The sequence below is a fragment of the Pleurodeles waltl genome, chromosome 4_1 (genome assembly GCF_031143425.1).
Source record: "Pleurodeles waltl isolate 20211129_DDA chromosome 4_1, aPleWal1.hap1.20221129, whole genome shotgun sequence".
Taxonomy (NCBI): domain Eukaryota; kingdom Metazoa; phylum Chordata; class Amphibia; order Caudata; family Salamandridae; genus Pleurodeles; species Pleurodeles waltl.
In genome coordinates, this window is record NC_090442.1 from 726473294 (window position 1) to 726496439 (window position 23146).

A 23146-nucleotide genomic window follows, 5' to 3' on the forward strand; every position below is an offset into this window, starting at 1 on the left:
ACAAAAAGTCTACTGCCATATGTACTTCATTTGAAAAGATCACTGAAAGTTTGGAAGAATTTCAAACTTTTCAATTTCTGCTTAGAGACCGATGATCACTTCCATAATAAATATTACATATACAATAATGTTATTCAGTTGTCTGTTGGAAGAAAGGCTTTCCGAGACCCTGCAGTGTAAATATTGGGGAAACAAACCAAAGAAAATGTTTTAAAGAGATATGATGTGAAAAAACGATTTTACTTTTTTTTCAAAATGTGTATACTTGTGTGTCTGTTTTCTGCTCGTTTGCATATTATCTATGTTTTACACTATATTTTTCTTGGAGATTAAAAAACACGGTTTTAAAAGGCTGGTGTTTCTGTGCTTTCATATCTTACATAATTAATTATTGGTGAATAACAACTTGAACATGTTCTGCTAAATGTCAAAATAACTAATTATGCCACTCAATGTGCCACATTATTTGCCTTTCTTTTGCGTGATGTGCCACGTAGATTGCCTTTTTTTGGCTCAGCTTTCACTTATTTGTGCTCAATATGGTCAGCCCTGTCACATAAATTTAGCTTCTATTGTTGCATAATATCATTTGCTCAGATCATTGGGAATCAGGATTCGCTTTAACATTCCAACACCAATAGGACCCTATGAACTACTGGCTAGCAAAGGTGATAAGAAGCACTGGAAACCTGACTGACTCCTGCATGGTAAAGAAATTTCTGAACCTCAGTGATGGCCAAACATAGTTCGCAAGATGGCATCTGGTGTGACCTGTAGAGCATAAGTTGTTGATTTGTCGGTTTAAGAAGTCATTAAGTTGACGTAGCTGGTTCACGCCCCAAAGTGATCCATCCCAGACACCTTTTGCTCCATGAGATGATGACAGGTGGTGAAACCAAGCACACGTGCCCACAACAGACAGCACCCGTGTCTTCCAGTCTAGTGGCTCAAGTTTGGTCTGGATCATCTCATCACAGCCCACAGCAGAATGTGCCCATGGCTTCCAATTTGTGCCTTCCGCTTGGCAGATGCTTTCAGCCCATGCACCCACCACCGCCGGTTTCAGTCTTCTAGGGCTGTGGCAAGCCTGGAGAGGTGCTGCTGCCCACACTAGGCTGTGCCTGTTTCTTATCATCTTGTAGTGAAAGTGGCAGAATTTCCGCAGGAGCCTACGGCACTCTCCCCTCACCAGTCTTTTCAACCATTCCCTATTCAGGGTTCATGTGTTTGGTGTGACCACCACTGGCCACGCCACCATAGCCATCCGCCCCACATTTCTTCTTTTGGCAGGATCTTCTTGGCACAGATCCTTTTTCTCTCACCCAGACTAACCTAACTCCCAAGATAAATACCTTGAAGGACGGGAAAAGTGCGGTGCGCGTTTATGCTAGTTCACGGACTCAATGACTGTTGGCTTGCCTTCCATCAAACGGAAAATCAGGTCTCAAGGGCAGGTACAAGTGCACTCTGCGGACCCACTGAAAGCAAGCAAAGAACAATGAGGAACAATTAAATGCACCTCCCGAGAGCGCGGCAAAATGGTTCCCATAGCACGGGGCACGTCCACTGTAAAGAGTACTATGGATTTTTTTTAACAGCCCTGCACCCACTCCTCGTTTGTTCTAATATCAAGGTGCTGTAGTGCTGCGCAGCCTGATGGCATGCATAGAATATTTATAAAGAGCAGGCCGGCTCTCCTTGGGCCATTCAGAGCGGCTTTAATCAATTCGTCTCATTTCTGTTGCTGGCTGTGATCACCTGTCTGGATTTCTGCACGACCCTGGCGCAGGCAGCCCGCCGCAAATGGCGCCCGTCGCTCGACGCCCATATGTTGGAATGCGTTTGCCTCACTCCGGTAGCGAGGGGGTGCATCACTGCCGGACCTGCTATAGAGCTCAGTGTGTGCGCCCGCTGCAGATGAATGGGTGGAACCTGTAGGTCGCAGTTATCAAGCTCAGTGACGCAGGCCCAGTCTTTGATCCCCCTGAGGATGATACAATACCTACCAATGAAATGAGTAGGCTTAACAGCTCAAGAGGCATTGTAGTTAGTAGACTGTACACCAGAAGTAGTCAGTGTTGTTTGAAAACCTGCCCTTCTTTAAAAAAAAAAATAATACGAACAATTATAAATAAGGCAGTCAATTGACAATTGCTAACTTTTTTCAGCTTACCTAGTAAACAAAAGTGTAAAACACGTTCCGTCCCCCTTTTCAAAAGAGAAATTCCATAAAATATTGTTGGCCAGATTACAGAATGTGCTTGGCGCTCACAGCAGATTTTTTGGGGGGCCTTTTGTAAGGGAACCAATGAGACTTATTGCCAGAGTCCTTACTGTCGCTGTACATTAATTATTGAGGTGGGTGTAGTGTTCGCCATTTCCGGGCGGACCCAATAGTACGCTCCTGGACAGGGGCGGCTAAGGTCACACCCTTCACCATGTCAGGCAAATGGTGGGGATGTGGACAGAGACAATAAAAGGTCACAGAACGGCGGGAGCGGGGTCATTAGCTGCATATGCCGAGACTGAGCTATCATGCTTATAAAGTTACTAACATAACCTCACCTCAGTCTCAGCGTGTCATTATAGCACCTCGCCAACGCTACAGTGGGGTCTCCTCTTCCAATTAGGTCACCCCGTGTACAAATGAGGGAACACTTGAGCACTCATCTGTTCCATCATAGTTCGTGTCCAAGGAACCAGGGACGTCTCACTCAAGGGACACCTTTTCATGGTCGGTCAAAGTTTAAAGATGAGCCACGGGTGCCCGGGAGAAAGCAAAGCAGAAGTCAGTGGTAGAAGAATCCTCACTTCCCAGAGTTTTTGCATGGACCCTCAGGCAGAATACCATGGCACATAATCTTCCATAGTGTCCACTAGGATGACTTGGAATAATTCATCCAATATGGCGTATTGTATGATAGTGCCTCAGATACAAATATGAGTTGCTAATTAACGACGGTGGTACGCATCTTAAATACACGAAAGGAAGCGATTTTTCTGCATATTTGCTTTATAGAAAAAGGAACAGAGCAATTTAGTTTTGCCTCAAATTTAGTCTCCATTCTTTCATTTTTGAACATAAGCCAAACTTTGCAGTTTTCTTAATTTCATACTCGGGAACAATTGTATAAAATATATATTTTTTAAGTTTTCCTTCGCAATATTAGATAAGGTATATGACTCATTGTTTCCGTTGTAATATTAATTAATATATATAACTCATTCTTTTTCCGTTGGAATATGTTATAGAATGTATGATTCAGAATAAGTCTTGAACAAAATTATTTTCAATAAGTAGCCAGAAGCAAACGAATGTGCTCGATGCTCTCCTCTCCCCAAGCCTCCTCGTAGTACACGTGGATGAAACATTAATACTGTGCTTCACATGAATGCCAACTTTTTCTGAAAAAACTTTTTAATCATGCAATGCTACTGACAGCGCGGGCAGGAAAAGGGAGGGTTTCCCTTTATTGCCTGACAGAATAAGATACCTCATGCTCTGCCGCTAATGTGCTCCAGTCCTACCATCCAAATGGTCTGAGGGGCAGTGAGGTGCCCATGCCTATTCCGCGGCTGGTCTCTGCAGTACGACTAGAACCCTGTAGGGCATTTAGGACTTCATTACAAGTCATCTGTTAAATTCTCATCTGTGCAGTAACTGCAGTTAGTGCTCAAATTGGAATTATACATATTGCCATAAAACTTGCAACCATGGATTAATCTCAGCAAGTCAGACCTGGCAACATATTTTATCAGAGGGGGCGGGTGGATTTGCCCTGCATATTCTGGGACATGTGGATTTTGGTGTGGTGAGCACCAAAATCCACGTTATTCCCCTTCACCAGTGGGAGATTATTAATCTAGGCGATATTTATCACACCTAAATTCGACTCAACTGAGTCAGATTTTACCACTCCTATTACCAGCAAGCTTCTCACCTCTATGAATTCCGGCACAGGAGGAACATCTGGGCTTGGGTGCCACTGGAGGGATTGATGTACTGTGCTGTTCCTCACATTAAGCCATGCATTGTTAATAGTGAGCAATGAGGGAGAATTGATATGTAGAACCTGGCGTCTCATCCTGCACTTTCTTCCAGGTCCCTTGAGGCTCTGGATTCCTTCTATGTTATATTCCCCTTCAGAAGGACACTGGACAACATTCATACAATTTTGGTAGCTAAATATTTCCAAGACAATGGCAACCGTCCATTGAAAGGAAAAAGGAATCGCATAGCTGTACCTTGGTGCCCTTCTGGGGGTTCTTGATAAGCAGGAGACATTACAGAAGTGGGGCCGGACCATTCCGTTCAATACAGATTCATCAGCAGGATAATAAGCAGCATCTACTTTCAAAAGGCGGGAATTCAAGGGGAGAGACACACTACCAAATGAATAAAACTTTGCCACAAACTATCATTTAAACTCCAATTATTGACACTTTGAAAGAGTCAGCCTTGAGTCCCGGAGGTTTCAGACTGGACCAGGAGAAAGAGTACCTCTACAATAAGGAAACGTGTCACTGTATAACCTAGGGCATGTTCACCTAACCTGGAAATTTCCCAATATAGAGATGGGACATAGGTCACGTGAAGAAACACGTTTTGCACTCTTGTCTGTGGACCCGCGTTTTCCCCTGTGTATGGGTGACGCTTGTCACCAGGGGATTACTACAAGTGAAATCATTGCAGTGGAGTTTAGATCAAGCAGCGCCGGGTGACATGGAGTAGTCTGGCAATGATTCTAGAGTGCCTGACATACTCAGTGCAAAACGTTAATATTATTCATTAATTTGGCCTAAATTTGTTTTATTCAAGAGGTTTGTCCCTGGAACTGCTGAGAAACGAGGCACTTTGAAGCACAGATGATTACTACGCTCCACAAAAAATTGACACTGGCAAGTATTTTCAGCAGTATTAAAAAACAGCATATTCAGTGACCAGTGGCCTGCACAAACACCTCAAATGTAGAACAAATATGTGAAAATCATTATACTGAGCCATTCGTTCTCCTTTTGGTGCTGTTCAAGTTTCCATTGTAAAACCCGGGCTGCTTCCTGCCTGTAAATAATAAATACGAGGCGCCTCTTTTGTGAAAAGTGACAAGCCCCCGCACCCCTTTAGGAATCTGGGACCTACTGGGATGCACGTGCTGTCACAGCTGCGCCATGCCCGCCCTCCTGATCCCCACCGGGGCGCGCGCGGCCGGTGACGACGCAACAGAGGCCCTTGTGTGGCACTCTCAGGCATCAAGCTCAAGTGCTCTGCGGACGAGTGACAGTTCAATTTACTGAATCCAACTACGGGAGCAAGGCAGCATGAGCTCCGCACCAGCGTCGCCGCGACTCCTTCATTATTCCCTAGCTGTGAGCCGGGGGGCGAGCAGAGATGGTATCTGTGACAGCTCCGGCGCCATCCCGCTTTACTTGCCGTTTATTTGGTTTATTGTTCGGGACTCGTGAAGGTGAGCGCTGACAGGACAGTGTGAACTGATGTGGCCACTTGCGCTCCCTCCCCCCCCCCCCCCCCCCACACCCCGTGTTGATCAGTTCCTTGGCCTAAGCCACTAGAGTTGTGCTGATATCTCACCGATTTCGTGTATACATCTGGCTCCGTAACACATAGTGCGGCCTTTATTTGGCAGCAAGAGATGCTCGGGCACAAGAGGCGGGGGAGGGCGGGTGGGGAGGGGTCTCCACTTAAACAACACCTACATAGTGTTGACCAGTGCTGTTCGTTTTTTTATGTACAATCTGAGAATTTATTAGGGTCTAGAATTACACCCTTATGGGGGGATTTCACTGAAAGTTCAGTATTTTTCATGGGGCAGATTGAAATTCCAAGCTCTAAGTATTTTTTAAATTAGAAACACCATCCCAGTCAGTACACCAATCTTCAAAAGTTCGCAGGCAGCAAGCATTCTTGCATTACAGTTAAGGGTTTGTTGGCTTGCTGAAGCTGGGAGACTCTTGCACAGTCTTGTTTTTCCTTAATATCTCACTAGGCCCCCAGTGAGCTCTTAGAGGGTTACCTATTTTGTGTAGCAGTGTGCAGTGCATGGAAGGCCACTGCTCTCTACATTGTAACATGTATACAGCAGGAGTGCACACTCAGCAAAAATGAGATTTCACAACAACTAAAATGGCTAAGACGTAAATCGCCTAGTGGGAATGCATCGAGTATAACGCAGAATGATGTGAGAAAAATAATTATGCAAACAAACAACATTGTGTTATAGATAACTTAATAATATGCATAAACCACTTTTAGTATAGCTTGTCTTGTCATTGGATGGTCAGGGATCCTTATAGTTCTTGATTAATGCATTTTAGTGCTGTGGTTCATACACCACCAATAAATGGCATTAGTCTAACACCTAATGCATTGTACTTGGCATGGCTGGGTATGAGTGAGTGCTGGAAGTCATGCATTGAGCCAGAGGACAACTTGGTGATCCCTGGGTGAATATGGTGTGGGGTATTGAAAGTTAGGCACTGGCATATGGGGCGATGGTCCTTCGGTGTTTATTGAAAGGGTTGGTAAGAGTGATGCAATGGGTTAGGACACAAGCCAATGTTACCAGGGAATTTGTGTAGTGAATAATTGTAAAAGTGAATTTTGGGTAGTGTTTGGAAACTGGAAGGATGCCAATACCATCAATTAAAACTATGCACTTACCTGTTCAAGGCTGCCTTTTATGAGCTTTTTTTAAGGGAGTAGCTTTCAGGCAAGGTACTGCATACCTTGTGCAACATCGAAACATTCCCTCCCTGCCCACCTTAAGCGTTAACTCCACAGGAAAGGACAGTATTTATATGCATGAGCAAGGAAGCATTTCTCTCTTTGAGAACCATCAATGTTATTATGAAATACTGCATTTTATGTATGTCTTCAGAATTGGGGACTGTTGGAGGCGGCATGTTCTGGTTGGCTGAGGCAAGACCTTAGCCAGGCAGGACCCGCCACTCCTGTCAAGGGTGGGTGATTACACTTACTGTATATCCCATGGTCATCCTTGGGTAGCTTGGCACAGAGCAGTCAGGCTCATCACAGAGGAAATGTGTAAAGCAAAACCACAGTACTTCCATACCAAAACCACTCTGCGTGGCACAAAGAAGACTTTACACACGGTGTATGTATAAAAAGATTGTATTCAACACACACCTTGTCATCACAGTACCAGTATAATGGAACTCTGGACCTATGCCCCAATTTGCAATGGAAGTCACAACATAAGGTCCAGCCGTATTAAACACTATGACTGTATGTACACATGACGAAAATGGTACATTCCCTCCCCTCACCCACAAAAGGTGCCAAACGTTGTCAGCACAATAACCACCATAGAATTCCCTACAGTCAGTGTAACACATACATTTCTGGTGCACCCTGGTTCCTAGCATCAGCAGCAAAATGCACACAACAAGCTTTTCAACACTTTTGTGTAGCACTGCAGTTGAAGCTGCACTGGTTGGACATAATCCCAACTGTAAGAACACTGACAGGGTAAACGTGACTAGCAGCACCACGGTACTGCCTTCGCATTCACCCACACAAACTCCTGTACATCCACTCTGCACACCATACAGTGCCACAGGTATCAGCCGGCGCATGCACACACTTAGTTGTATGCACTTACTCCCCGCACCCTAATGCGGTGCCCTGATATCTGGATAGTGGATGCCACTGTGTTTGCAAGCACCCTGGGTCCCAAACCGCCCCTCACCCACCAACGAGCTTCAGCAATCCGGCACCTCCATGAAACAAAAATTGCATCAACCTTTCCCTGGTTCATTCGCAGCTTAGTCACAAGTCTAAGGGTACCGGGGTCGGGGAAAGGAAAGACCTCAGATGGTAAACAATTAAGGAGGAGACGTTTGGGCTCCTGGTTCAGTCAGAGGTCTAAAAAACACAGGTGGAGCGTCACTGGGGCCACCATTAGACACCTAGGCACCCAGCCCAGTGAGGCAGTTCAATGTTACCAACCAGTTACCAATTTGAGCACCACTGGAATGGAAAGGCACCATCAGGTTTTGTTGATGTGAGCTGCCCTCAACACTTCCAGTTGCACACAACAATTTACTAGGCCCACACCACCTGCACCAGGAGATCCTGCTTCTGGGGCACGAAGACTTGAGTGACCCCAGACGGTTACAATTCTACATAAAAAGTGCACAGTGTACAATGTCAGGGGTCTGCTGATCTGAGTCACCCTGACCTTATGATTATTCACAAGCCCATTCCCAAGATGTTACCTCCTCAGGCAGAGGCACCTGTCTGGTGTGTGATGACTGGAACCGCACCAGGCTGTCCCAGACTCTCTCACAAAAGGATATAAATACTGCACCCCTCTGGGAGGCTCAACATTTAACACATGATGACTTGAGTCACACTAGACAATCTAGTAACACTTGGAACTTGATTTCTGTACCTCTCTGGAATGAAGCACACTGTTTAGTACAGAATGACTTGTAGTCACACCAGACTCCGGGTCACACATTTAGATGCAAGTTCAATCGTGCCATATGAGGCCAAGTACAGCGCAACTCAGATTGCACCCCCACCTCCGAAGGTGGCAACCAATGAACAAGGCACTGCAGATCCCCTACTCAGACAGTTATCCTCCTGGGCACAACATGTTCCTCTGGCATGAAGTGTCCTGCATCGTGGTAAAGGTTCCTCTGCCTTGCAGACGCTGAGTACTCCTAGTTATACTAGAGGGTTCCTTTGAAGTTGGGTGTGGTTCAAAGGGTTCTTCGTTGAACCCCAGATGTCTCCCCTAAATTTCCTTCCGGGCCACCCTAAGACTCTGTAATGTAGATCTTTATCTTTAGTGGGGCCATGCCCCGGCTTCCTGGCCAACTCTCAACAACGTCTCCACTCCCAATTTATCTATCCAGGCCCCAGAAGGCAGGGACCTGTCATTCTGTATGCCCAAGTTGTATAGCGGTCCCCTGGGGAATGCACAGATGTGCTCTACTCTGTGACCCATAGAATAAAGCCTAATTTACAATGCACCAGAACCATTTTAGCACCTAGAAATGCCCACTTCCTAGAAGTGACATTTCTAGAGCATCAATCACAAAACGACCATTACCATCTGAAAGGGTTTGTTATTCTGAATTCAATCACACTAAAAATCATGAGGCTGCTCCCTTGCAATCCACTATTGCAGCTAGACTTAATAAGATTAATTCTTATATGCTACCTTATGGGTAGAGCAGTGCTCATAAGTAGAGACACCACACATGGGTGATTAGCACTCCATGGGCACATATGCTCTCAGGCTCACACCCATGCCTGTCGGGGCACATGGGACACTTTTGTTAAAGCCACCACAAAGGTGAAGGTGCACCAGTACTGGCCTGTTCTATCAGACTCATTCCTATCTTAGATTACCCAAGAGCAAATGTGCAAACTCTGGCAAGTAATGCCAGTTCCAGTACCTATATAAGAAAACCGGCAGAGTGCAAGTTGCACACCCAGGCGTATGTTACTTTCAAGTGGATGGAAGGATGGCACCAGAACTTTCACACTGTGCTTCCAGTGGGGAGTGCCCAGAGCCGGTAGGCCCTTTGCAAGAACCAGCAAATCATCCTAGAGAAAAGCAAAACAAATGTGGGGAACCACTACCTCTATGTGTCAGGTCTAACAGGGAAAACTAATCAAACTTAATGGGTGTGTTTGGGCCAAAAAATAAAGTTGGAATATTCATGTGGTACCCAACTCACCTGACCCCAAGTTTGGTCCTTTGAGACAGTCTGTGATTCAATGGGGAGCTGTTGTACTGCAATTTGTCCTCTAAGAAGCTCAACATGGCATCAATAGTGCCACAATCACAAGGCGAGCCAGCACTGAGTGCAACCTGACCCTGTGACAAGCTCTGGACTTTGGCTAAATGAGAGCCCATGACCGCTTTTTTATGCTTTCAAAAAGTTCAGTACTTGTGAGGTGTTTTTCTTACCTCTTCCTACTTATGCAGTTTAAATTTCAAAAGAGGACAACAATTTCAGGTGATAAAAGCATATACTGAGAACACTGACAACGCACACTTCAATGGATGCAACAGTCGAAATTTCAAGGGAAAGTATTGGACTAACTTTAGTCACCAAAAACCGTCCTGTAAACATTGACTCTATTTACATCAGACCTCGATGTGAGCAAGTGTTTCAGCTACCGATATAGATTTGATATTATTAATTCTGTCCTAAAGGCAGGGTCTGACTCTGGAACACAAATTGCTTTTCAGTCTCCAACGTAATGATGTGGACTGTCACATGTTACCCTGACAATTTTCTAGGGGATGGATTGTACAGGTAAGTGTCTGTCTATCTGTGCTGAACATTATATATTATTATTTTGCCTAGAAGGAATCTCATTGAATTCTGAGCACACAACAGACTTTGTCTTAGGGCATGTCCCTTGCAAAACTCAGTCAATGGGTTCCATAATGTCTTCCTTTCCTACCTGACCACCCCTCAGTACTCTTCTATGGTCTCATTTAGTGTTTCCTTTCTTCAGCTGGTGGCCTATGAGATCCTGTGAAATAGCCACTGTGCTTTTCGCAAACCCCCCTAAAGTTACAGCCTCGCAAGCCCTGCAATTGTGGAATTTTAGGTGGCTTGGCGTTTGTCTCTTTCTCTGTTGACTGGCTCTATTCTAAAACACAGCAACCCACCTTGCTTCCAATCTTCCTTCTCTGATGCTTCCATCTAGTTGTCTTCTCGTTGTAAAGTGGTGCTCTATTAGTTGGTAGCTGGGTCACTTCCCGTACTGATTCAATTGCTGATGTGCATCCCTTTGCCTTTGCGCTAGCTCCATGCCCTCCCTTCCCCTGAGGCCTTATCCATCTTTCCCCATTTACAGATGTCCCTGTATCCTTTTCCCACAGCCTGTTTCTTAGGCATTGCTCACCATAGGCTTGTTCTCCCATCACCTTCCTTTTCAGGCTAGTTCTTGTTCTCATGCAAATCGTTTCCTTATTTCATATTACATAAGAACATAGACACTGTTTTAAGACATTTGCAACGCTTCAGGTTGATATCACATAGCAGCTTGAATAAGCTTTGCCTACAATTGGTTTCAGACAACTTCAATTAAAAATATATTTGATTTATGTTTTTGTGAGAGTTTGAACCACTCCCAAACATAGCTACCAGTGTAATGGACAGATATGACAGAGCAGTCAAAAGAATACTTTACATTTCTGGAAATGAATGTGGCTTCTGTTGATACATATCAGAGGAACTCTTAACAAGAATTAGAGAGCAGCATAGTGTGATCTTTCTAAAGTCTGTGGATACATAATCACACATCTGTGAGGTAAGTGGGGAGGGGCTGGGTTTGATCTGAACACCATGTAAGTTGATTGGACGAGTTTAAGACAAACTCAGTTGTTGGGTAATATAACTGTCTGAGTAGGTATATTTTTTCTGTTTTGTTAAAGGTTGCATGTAGATGGTAGTGAGGATGTCTGATGCTTTCCATTCACAGACAAATGAATGTTCGAAGGAATATCCATAGTAAAACGTGATCATCACAGGGTGCTCTCAAAATCTTCTTCATTTAAAAATCATAAATATACATACGTATTTAAATATAATTTTGACATCATATACATATTTCAGTATGTTTTTGGAAACAATATTGTTAACTCAATTGATTACTTAACTGACTGTTACTTATTCAAAAGTTTTAATCCTCCAGATACCTCAATTAATAACAGTAGGTCTAACATTTCTGATCAGTTAAATTGTTGCCAGTATTTAGTCAACTCGATGTCTTTTTTAGATAAACAATGTGTTCGTCATGAGTAAATTTGGCATTTATACCTAGAATGAACAATTTAATAACTCATTTACAATTTTAAAGCACGATCACAATGTCACCATTTAAATATCCTAATTATGTAAAAAACTTAATTATAGCCTTCGATGTTCTCTAACAAGTTTCTTCTGAGTCATTTCATAGTCTTTCAGAAATTTGATCCAAAATCCAGGCACCTCTGTAACCAAACTACTTTTCTGTTTACCTAATTGCTTCTTTTAGGAAGTCATTTGAATCTTCAAACTTGGTATCGTAATTTTTTATATTTTTTCACAGTCGCCATCTTATTAATAAACAACAAAATATTATCTTTCATATTTACGCCTGCATTTTACTCAACGTCCGGAAAAACACAATTAATTCCGCAAGTATTTTAGGACATTAATGTAACTATGATTTATTTTCTTATCCATGGAGCTTTCTATTGTAATCGTTTTTTAAATCCGTCTTGATTTATTAAAACAGGAGACAAATAGAGAAGAGGTAAAACGGAGGCAGGCGGTCACCCATACCCAAATCAGAAGGCCAAAGAATTACAGAGGAAGAAGCTTACTATCCACCCCTCCTATTAGAGTTGAGATGTGTGGGGCTGCTCACTCTTTTCAAAGGACTAGAGTGTTTACCATACTGCCCCTTTAACGACCACTCACTTCAGCTTGAAATATTCTTGTAAGCACCTTAGGTGGAACCATGTAAAAGAATGCACCCTCACTCAGATCATAGACCACGGATCGCAAGATAACATGCCTGTCGAGTCATTGGAAAAAACAGAAACTTCCATTTGTCAAATCTAAAAATCAATGCTTTTTTCTGTATGTAACATAGTAAAAGTTTGTTTGCAAGTTATATGTTTTGTCTGTCTCATTTGGTTCAATCGACAGCCCTGTGTATTTTTTAAAGTGTGCCACTAAGTTTGTGCTCGGAATATTCAGTGGTGTGGAATTTTGTTCACAAATGACCAATCTTGTACTACTCTGGACCTACGATTCAAACCAATGAGACGTTGGTACGCTTGGCACCATCTTTTGTTTCCTTTTCGAATGCTATATGAAAAAGCTCTTTTGCATGCCCCAAAGGCTTGCGGTTGCTGAAGACCCACTTACACCTGGAGTGACTCTTAATCAGCTCTCTGTAGGCAGAGGCTTGACCGCAAGGGCCTTATTTACATAACCAGCTTCCTTTACACTCTTAAAAGTCCATATCAATAATTGTAGAAATGCCAAAGAAAGGTCGTATAACTTTTAAGGCATGGGTTCTTTAATGCTGGGCACTACTCTCAGTCAGCCAGCAGAGGGAGCCTAAGAGTAACGAACTCTACATCACTGCAACTGTGGCTTCGATCCTAGCCCAAGACAAACCAAAAAGGTCAAATAAAATATACCAGCAAGCAGGATCTGACATATAACTTTCGTACTATAAGGCAGCGTGACATCTAAAAACAAGTTCTCAATCTGACAACGTTCATCTTTATACAGTAAAACTCCCTGCACGACATACAAGTCACAGCACTCCTCTTCGTCCATGTATTTAACTGAAGGACTGAAAATTTGGGGGGCAAAACAGGGATCCGGAAACACACAATCTCGTCTCCAGGACGCCCTCCCCTTCAAACAAGACAAATTAATGAGCTAGTCATTCTTGGAAGGTGCCAGCAAAATCTGGCTCTCCCTCCAACACTCTGTATGCACACATGCCATGCTACCTTCTAAAAAAGACCTCATAGCTCTTGTCTTTGAAAGACACTTGGGTCTCATCCTTTTTCTGAGTCCTGACATCCTTGGTATGGGATTCCCTCCAAACATTTTGCCCTCGCTCCCTAGCTTTGCTGAGCTTGTTGTCATTAGGACTCTGTGCAATTTACCCCTGCTAACCATTTCTAAGGTGATGGGGGTCTCTCCTTAAAACATGGTAAAACTGACCTCTACCTAATTAGTGCATATAATTTAATTGTAAGTCCCTAGTGCATCCTGGGCTAAGGGTGGGTGAAAAATTCTGCTCCACCAGTGGAAGTTGCAGACATTTGCTCACTCTGTGCTCCCCTTGGAGAGAGGAATTTCTGAAAAACTGCAGTTTTTCCTTGCACGCAGCTCGCCAATGTTAAGTTGGCTAAGGAGTTGCAGCAGGTCACTACCTTTCCTGTTCAGAACGCTGTCGCTCAAATAGAAAATTTACTTGAGCAGCAGAAAGAAGCTGCGTCCCCTGGCACACCGCGTGGTGCCATTCGTGCTGATTTTACAGCAGTGAACAAGCTCCTGGCGCTAAAAATCAGTGCGAGCAGCGCAACATGCCGAATTCCGCCTCTCAGATTTCTGCAGAATCTTGCAGAGTTTTTGTGGAAATGCTACCACTGGACCATAAAACATGTCCCAGGGCTGCCACTGCAGACTTTATTTCAGTTTAAAACTGCTGTTTCAACCAGGCCAATTAAACCTTTTGATAGGCCTAAACTTTCAGTCACCCCTAAAATGAGCCACAAAAGCTCATAGGGCAAGGGGCAAGATTTTTTAAAAAGTAGACATTAATGTTTAAGCTGTACATGTCCTGACAGTGAAAAACTCCTAAAGTCTTCTTTCACTCTTGTAAGGCCTATCTCTTCCAGAGTCTAACACTGGCTTGCCTTATTTTATTTATTATGTGCTAACTTCAGTTTGGAGCAGACAGAGATATGCTATTTACACTCACATTAATTGTAATTTAAACCACTATTCAATGGGAAATTTGATTTTAAGTTACAATTTTGAAAATGCCACTTTTAGAATGGTGGGACTTTCTTGTCTAAACCATCAGTGTCTTTGAGCCAGTGTTCTGGGTCGCATGGTTGTGAATGCCTCTGCTGTTGGGGTTTATGTAGGCTTCCAGACAGTGAGACAATTGAAATTTAGGATTAAAGAGAGAGGTCTTCCTGGCAGGGTGGATGGGAAGGAGCTTTCCCCTGCCCAGAGTGCATTCAAAGTGGCCCTTCCTACAACACACACAAAGGAACCTGACACCAGGCCCACCCTGCCTTTTGCCAAACTAGAAAGCTTTGACCCAGAACCAGGGCAAGGGGAAAAACTGACTAGAAAGAGTGTTGGTGGCAGGTCAGGCATTCTACCACACAAAGGCTGGCAACAGGTATTAAAAGAGGACCTTCAGAACCCCTCATCAGGACACTCCTGAACCTGTGAAAGATTCAGAAGAAGGCTGGCCTGCTGCAGAAGGAGTGCCTGGCTGTCCGAGGAAGGAAAATTGGACCTGGTTGTCTTGATCCCAGACTACCCAGAGTAACACCAAGCATCAGTTGGCTGACCACCTGTGTGAGGTACAGGTGCACCACAAGCTTCCAAGGGCCTCTGTGCAACTGTGCAGATGTCCAGCACTGTCTGAGTCCCGTTGCTGACTTCTGTTGGAGTGAGTCCTTACCCTCAAGAGGTGTAACCAGGTCCTGGATCTTTGGCTGGAATCAATGAGAGCTCCTCCACAAGTAAAGGTGAAAATCCTGAAGTTTGGGCACACCGCGACAATGAAGTGAGCTTCGCGCTGAAGATCGACAACCTGCGATGAATGCCAATGCAAAGCTCGAACAGAACCTGCTCTTCAGGCCGACAGCGACCATCTGCGACAACCAGCAATGCAAGATCTGTACTTCATGCTGCAGCAATGATAGCCCACAGCAACTATAAACATAAAAAGCTTCAGTGACGACTGGTTCTTTGCAGCATAGCAATAGCCGGCCATGATGCTAGTCCTGCTCTTCGCAACAAAAGTCTCCTCCTTACAACCCCCTCCAACACGAATGAAACTCTTCGTGCCAGACTTGATAAGGCAACTATTAGGCAGAACTAACCTTCACAGTTGGCCTGATCATCCCTAGGCCCAGAGTGACCAGATATCTGCGAGTGGCGAGTTCTACTCCTTGTGCTATTTTCACTAACAACTTTAAAAATCAATAGCTTGTGTTCTTCTGATTGGAGTTTGTATGTTTTGGTGTCATTTTATTTAATACAATTTAATCCTTTTTTTAAATTTGCTGTATAAATACTTTACACATTGCCTCCAAGTTAAATTTGACTGCTTTTGTGCCAAGCTACCAGAGAATTAAACACAAGTTTATTTAGTGTCTTTTGTGGTTCATCCTGAGAAGCAATGTGGTTGTTGTTTGAGAGGGGTTTCCAAAACTTTCAACCAGTAAACCAATTTCTTACACATTTTCTCCCACTCACTCCTGAAACTCTGCTTTTAATTTTCCTGTGTTGTGTGTCATATATTCCTGCATTGATTGTGTAGGAAGAGTACTCATGTAAAGCTTAATTACCACTTACTGTAGTCTATCTCGCTTATTTCTTCCTAGGTTGTATCTCTAATCTACTCCTGCTGTAATTGTTTGGTGACTGGGCCCCGATGCCTCCAGGTCAGGTCCGTGCTGTATAAAATCACCAAATAATAAATAAATAAATAGAGTAACTTAATATCAGGGCCAGCATCATGATGAGTTGTGCATGTTCAGGGGTAGTATCATGATGAGGGGTGCGTGTTCAGGGGCAGTATCATGATGAGCTGTGCATTGTCAAGGCAGAGCCGAGCACATTTTTTGTGTCTGCAGAGTATAAAGTCCATACATGTAACTCAGGAATTCCTGATTTAATGCATGAACATTAGATGGAACAAGTCCAGAACAGAGAGAGGCAATCTCTGTTTACTGCTTCTGACCTATTCTGTCTAATATTCATGCATTTAGGGCTACGTGTATGAATTTTTACCACCTTAGACACAAAAGAACAGGCTTTTAGCGTTGAGCCAGTGGTCTTGATCTGATACATTTATGAGTTTTATCCAGAATCATAAATACACCTCAAACCTTGAAATAATAGAGTGACATTATTTAGAAAACAATGGAGTACACCCTCTACAAAGCACAATAGTTACAAATGAGTGCACTTGCACTTAGTTCAATGGCCAGTAATGAGCTCCAACTCAGTGGTGGACCAGCTGGATTATTTGAGAGCACAGACATGTCTCAGCATGTAGTGAGATGTTTCTCTATTATAAGAAATTATTCTCAGCAGGCTCACAGAAATCTATATGCTGCCCTCATATTCAATAAACTAACTGTCTCCATCTTTGCCAACAGGGATAAACCACTAACCATCAATTTTCTGCACACTTGTTTGTTTTATAAATACTAGTTTCTAGAATGTTTACTACTGTCCCAAAATCTGATTGTAAGAGTATCCAGTTTTTGTAGGTAAGTGACCTTTGATACGAGAGAGTTCCCTACAATCATGCAATTTGATGAGGTCAGATAACAGGACTCAATCTGGAGTCTTCTTTGTTCCACGGACAACAATTTAGCCACAAGCCCACAGCGGCATCATGCATGGAATGCCACACAATGTAATACACAAAGAAAGTTCTATTTAAATATACACATCCATTGTGTACCATACCCACTCAAAACCAATGCCCAAACGTTGTCAGCCTCAGTGGTGGTATTGCAACATGCTTTCCATAGATCACAAAGAAACAACATTGTCTAACCTATATGTGTTATGACTAGTTTGTACATTTTGATCACATTAGGTTCCCTGTCAGCACAGAAGATCTTAAAATGATTCACTCAGTGTCATAGTGAAGGGTGATCTACAGCAAAACACTCTTGTATCTGGCTCACGCATTAGGATGAACTTTGCCCTAATCAAAAAACAGATCATTACAAGATCCAAAAGGTTACCCACACCAACCTCGACTACAAAAAACTAAACTGCTGTAGAGTGAACTCCTGCATAAAACACAATCTGTAATCCAGTCTCATGAACTCTTATAGGATCATTTTAAGACCTGTGTAAATCCCACTTCAGATGCAAATGGAAGCTTGCATCTGAATCAAGTTTCTGAGTTGTGCAATTTAACATGCACACCATATGATTGTACTCTTCATATTTCACAATTGAAAAATTGCTGAAAGGTGAGTATACAAAATTGCTCCGGGGCAAAACGTGGCTGTAATTAGTGTGTAAAACTCATATTTCCCATGTTAAGCATCACTTCAAATCTCTGACTCAGGTGGTAATATTATACCTGGTAATTAAAAGGAGTGGGCACAGCTCGTATAATTTGCTGTAGTGTAATTATGGGAAATGACAGCAGCATTACACAAGGACAGTAACCCTACATTTGGCACTATTTCCCAAACAAATACCACTACATGCAACACAACAGGAACAGTAACATCAAGCAGCTGATCATGCTATCTTCCTTGGGTAGGCATTTTTTTTTTTTTTTGTGAACAGGCGTATTCGCCAAATTTTCTGTAATTTCACATGTTAGGAGTAACAAAAATGTACTCCAATTACTCGGTGTAATAAAAATTCCATCCAGGCCTAGTAATTACCTCACCATGCAGTATTGTATTTAACTGGTATTGTGTTACCGTGCAGGGGCCACAGGCCTCTTAACAAGCCCCTTGTAGTAATCGTTGTACTTCATGTACTCTATGTTGTTCAAATGCTATGGAACCTCCCAAAGAGCTATAGAAAATGTACACTATTAGATCTTCAGCTGTTCGTGGGACCAGTAAACATGTTGGGCCTCATATTTGTGAAAACTTCTGTTACCTCACATATCCAAATTATGATTTGTGGAGATTTTATCATCCCTAGTAAATACCCGGTGTGATAAAAACTGCCTCCCTCGGGTACAATCCGGTAGGTGAAACCTGTTGATATTCACGCAGGGAAATATATACCTGGAAAATACAGTGACATGCAGATTTTGGTGCAGCACGCCCTCTTTTGGGCAGAAGTTGTAATGGGCAATAATTATCGCACGTCCGATCATCTAATTGTGTCATGTATGATAATCATCGCACAGGACACCAGGGTACTCGTAGTGACTCCCATGCCACTCAAAATGCCACCCGACATAGACACAGAAGAGCACTGCACGTGCAGATAGTTCATTCAGGCTGACATGCTATGCGGATATCTCTCTGAGAATCCAGGAGTTAGGCGGATTCCCTTTGGATATATTTAGCAACATTTTCTTTGGAACGAATTCAAAGATGCCAGAAATATCCCATTAATGCCTTTGCACAAATTAGATTTGCTGCGCCAACCTGGAGATAGACTGCAGAGTACAGTTGAAGGCCTCCAGGGACATCTTTAGGAAACAGGGCAGATGGGATCCCCCCGTATCAATTTCAGAATATCAAAGTACGTAATTACACCGATTGAGTAATGACTAGCCCTTAACCGGGCTCTCAGTACATTCTGAACAGCAAGTCCTGGAAAAAAAAAACAACCAATCCAGGTCCACTATCGGTCAAAGACTCAATGCAACTTCTGAATGTGTGTGAGCACGTTTTTTTCTTTTGGCCTAAAACTTTTAAAATAAAAGGTTGAAAACACATTCGTTTAAAATGGGATCTCAAAAGTATCTAAAAAAAATAATGCAAGAACACTTACTTTATACCACATTGAAAACAAAGCCAATATCTTGAGTTAACGTAGGCGAAATTTTAATTATGCTTTTTTTAAATTCCATAATTGAAGAATATCGAGTTATGTGAAATTTGTAAGCATTTGAAATTTCGCATTAGGCTATTTTGCATAATCTTTGTATACCGAAGCTCGTTTGCAAAGAAAATGTCTTGCATTTCTGCTCGAACCACTCTCTGGGTAGTAGTAAGGCTATTTTAGGTGAAGTGCGGACCGTAAAAGCAACATTTTGTGAAATATTTATGGAATTTCATAATAGTTTGCAGAAAAAAATAGGCGATTTCACACACCCATAAAGTATAAAGAAATGATTTTTTAATTACCATAAACGCGTTCTTGACCAAAATCCAACACTACCTTAGAGTGACCTGTTAACATTGACCCAACAACGGCTCGGTTCTAGCAGTGGGCCAGGTCCACCCAAACATGACCTTTGGCCCTCTCAGTAACAGCAAAAGAAGCCACGCACCTGTTAAGTGCTCCCTCCTTGTCGGCAAATGCGATTTTTTTCCTGTTTTTGTTTAATTATCAGTCAGGGGTCAACGAGAAATCTCGAGAATACATTTTATAGTGCATACATTTTATAGTGAATTGTCTTAATACTAGCTGATTAACTTGTATACGGATAGGGAGAAAAATACCACTTTTAGATGCTTTTCCCTATTTTTCTACTGTGCGAGACAAAACTCTGGTCATGCCTGTGAAAAGAAAACAGCAGAGGCAAGCTGCTGAGGGGAGGTGTGTGTTGGGATAGAGAGGGGTTTACCTGCCAATGATGCAGCAGGTGCAGTGGCACCAGGTTGTAGGCTTCCTCCAGAATTGTTGAAAATTGGGCACACGTTGGCCCACCCAAACGCACCCTTGGCCCATCCAGATATAAATTCCTGGAACCCGGCCTGCCTAACAATAGCCCAGTTTCATTTCCTATCCTTAACACTTTCTCTAACAGCAACATCAGATTCATCTTTACCATGCCCTCTGACACTAACCCTAAAAAATGACGGTGACCCTAACACTACTCCTCTAATCTTACATGAATTCTAATCCAGTGCCCCAACACTGACCTGACCCAAACCCTATACCAAATATTTACTCTATCCCCTAATGCAAACCCATAAATAAGCATTAGCACTAATGGTACACTCAACCCTGCCTCTAACCCCACTGTACTGTAATTAAAAGTCAAGTTTTCGTACTTTTGTTTTTCAAACTTTTGACACTGTAAACTTTTGTATTCGAATATTAGTCTTTTAAACTTTATGAGCTCTCCACCAAATATATTTTTTCGTCAACACACAAATGCATCTTGAATCACACAGTGGCATTAGAGATTGTGAAAGGTTTCTGAATGAAAATGATTGAGGTTGACCTCACTCACAGCAGAACACGCCTCTCCACACTGCCCACCTGTTCACCAAGGAAAATGGAGTTACTGCAGAAATCAGACTCGTCTAACCTTTAGAGCCCGATTTAGAGTTTGGAGGGTGGGTATCCATAATAAACATGACATATATCTTCCTTATTTTAAGTGCAGTAGTATAGAACACACTTGTGATAGAATAGACAGGATATCCATCATATTTGCAAAGGATTAACCCATTCATCCAATTCCAAATCAGCCGTTGGTTTCTTGCTACTGTTTGAAAAAATAGTGCCAATTTAGATTTTTTTTCGGTGCAAACTGGCGCTGGAAATTTGACAATCAGTTTATTTTACATAGGCCACAAAACAAACCATCGCATAGGCCAACTTTGGCTCCAATTTACTTAATTGTAATAATTCTAAATATTACATGACTTGCTGCCACAGTTTCTCCAATGTCAGTTTCATGGCACTATCACAGAGTTTAATGGAACTCAGTTTATCAACTGCTTCAGAATGACGGACTGAACTGGCCCTGCAAGTACTTGTGAGTCTCATCATATCTCCATTGTGAGTCGAGCAATTAATTCACTGAGACATGTTCTGTTAAATCTCAATAAGCCATCCACAGATGAAAGGCTAAGTTCCCCTGAGGCAAATATTTGAGCCATATTGAATCAACATAATGCAGACCTCTGAAACGCAAAATCTGGCCTGCCTCGTGCTCAGGGGGGATAGCAAACATTCATGGGCCTTCACAGCATGGAAATAGCAGTAGAATGGACTCACCTCTCCACCCAGTTCTTGTAGCTGGGTATGTCCTTGGCATAGAGCAGCTTATTGGAGGGCGAGTCTTTGCCCAGACGGTGTTCGGAGGTAGAACATGAGTCCATGAAGGTCTGAGCTACCACCGAGAGGCAGGCATCCGTGATGCTGTTCTTGTGGATGTCAAAGACAAACTGGGGGTTTTTGATAACATTTACCCAGAACCTCAGCGGTAAGCTAGGACGAGAAAAGCAAACATTGTTTAGTAAAAGAATCACATCCAAAATAAACAGGAACAAACAAAATGAATTTCCATTCTGGTCGCATGACACATTCAAAACAAAACCTCCAGGTGAGATAGATCCTTGCCAGATTTTCTGGTTAACCACTTACCTTATAAATGAGTTCTACTTAGATTAATTATATGTAAATGTATATTTCAGGGTATTCTAAAAATCTGTCCCTCTTGAATATAGATTGGTCACCCTTTCTCCAGACTTTCCCCAGCTTATGGTGACATCTACAAAATTATTGATAATAGTTTGCACTGCATTCAGTACTTAAAACACAGCAATTGCTCCTACTTTAACCACTGTTCTGGATCAGACAACACGTCTCGCCCCTTCTACCAACTGGCATCCTTGTTCTGGTAACTAGTATCCTTGGAGTAGGAAGAAGGTCTGAGATGAAATGTGTACAGTGAAGAGGAGCGGCCAGATGATTCAGTTCCATGACTAGTGCAGCGTATTAATAGTATCATGTCAGGAACTGGGCAGACAGACTGACCTCTAGAATAAAGAGCAAAGTTCAAAATGTGCAGACTCTGGCAGGACTACAATGATGGTACAGCCCCTCATAATTCAGAGGGTCTTCGAGAAAGTCAAGGGTGAGGTATCATAGTCTGGCTTAACCCGAGAAGATGACATTTTCTCCATAGTAGAAACTTGATTTCCATTACAGTCTCATTCATTCCTCCGTCAATGTGTTAATTTCATTCTACTCGACATCTCCACTGGTGTAACACTCCACAGTGCAGCAAAGGGCTCTGTTTGCATGAAGCCCCCGCCCCCCAGGATCTTCGATCTGCTTTGGCTGGTGCATCCCTCCACCCACCACCCTCCCACCCTCGCACTACTGATAGACAGATCATGGCGGCGCCGCTCAGCCCTCGCCCCCACGCGTGCACCCCTGTGCACCAAGAGGCTTTCAGCTAATGAAACATTAGCATGTTATTAACATTATCTGTGCTTTTAATCTGCGGCTGATTGCAGCCACTCAGACTAAATGAGCAGGAGGTTTATTTAAGGGGGTGCTTGGAGGGCGAGACATGAACTCTTTGCAATCAGATTAGAAATGAACTCCAAGTCATTTCATAAACCCCTTCAGCATTGCCAGTCTAGCTCCGATCCAAAGCTGGTGTGGAGAAAGATTTGGGTTCTCGTGATTCGACAACTATTGCAAACAAGGATGCCATTCCTTATCCTCATCTTTCCTACTCTTACTTCCTTTTCATTCTTCTCCTTTTCACCATCTCCACCTTCTCTTTAACTTCCACTGTCCTGCTCACTCCCCGACTCCCTCCTTCAGTAAGTGAGTGAGCTGATGCAGGGCCCCCGGTCGAGTGCACCACCTTTTGGGAACGGTGTACAATGAGGGCGGATAATGTCTGATCAAGACTCTCAGGCACTCATGACATCTCTGCATCCTCAGAACAGGC

The 23146-nt window shown here is 43.0% G+C and overlaps 1 protein-coding gene across 2 annotated transcripts in view; it reads right to left on the reverse strand.

The window, feature by feature from the left end:
- PLXNA4 (plexin A4) overlaps nucleotides 1-23146 on the reverse strand; it is an 845630-nt gene that overhangs the window by 26611 nt on the left and 795873 nt on the right. For both annotated transcript variants that reach the window (XM_069229312.1, XM_069229313.1), the window contains exon 30: nucleotides 21454-21666. In XM_069229312.1, the coding sequence (XP_069085413.1) occupies nucleotides 21454-21666 (213 nt within the window). The remainder of the gene's footprint in view (nucleotides 1-21453; nucleotides 21667-23146) is intronic.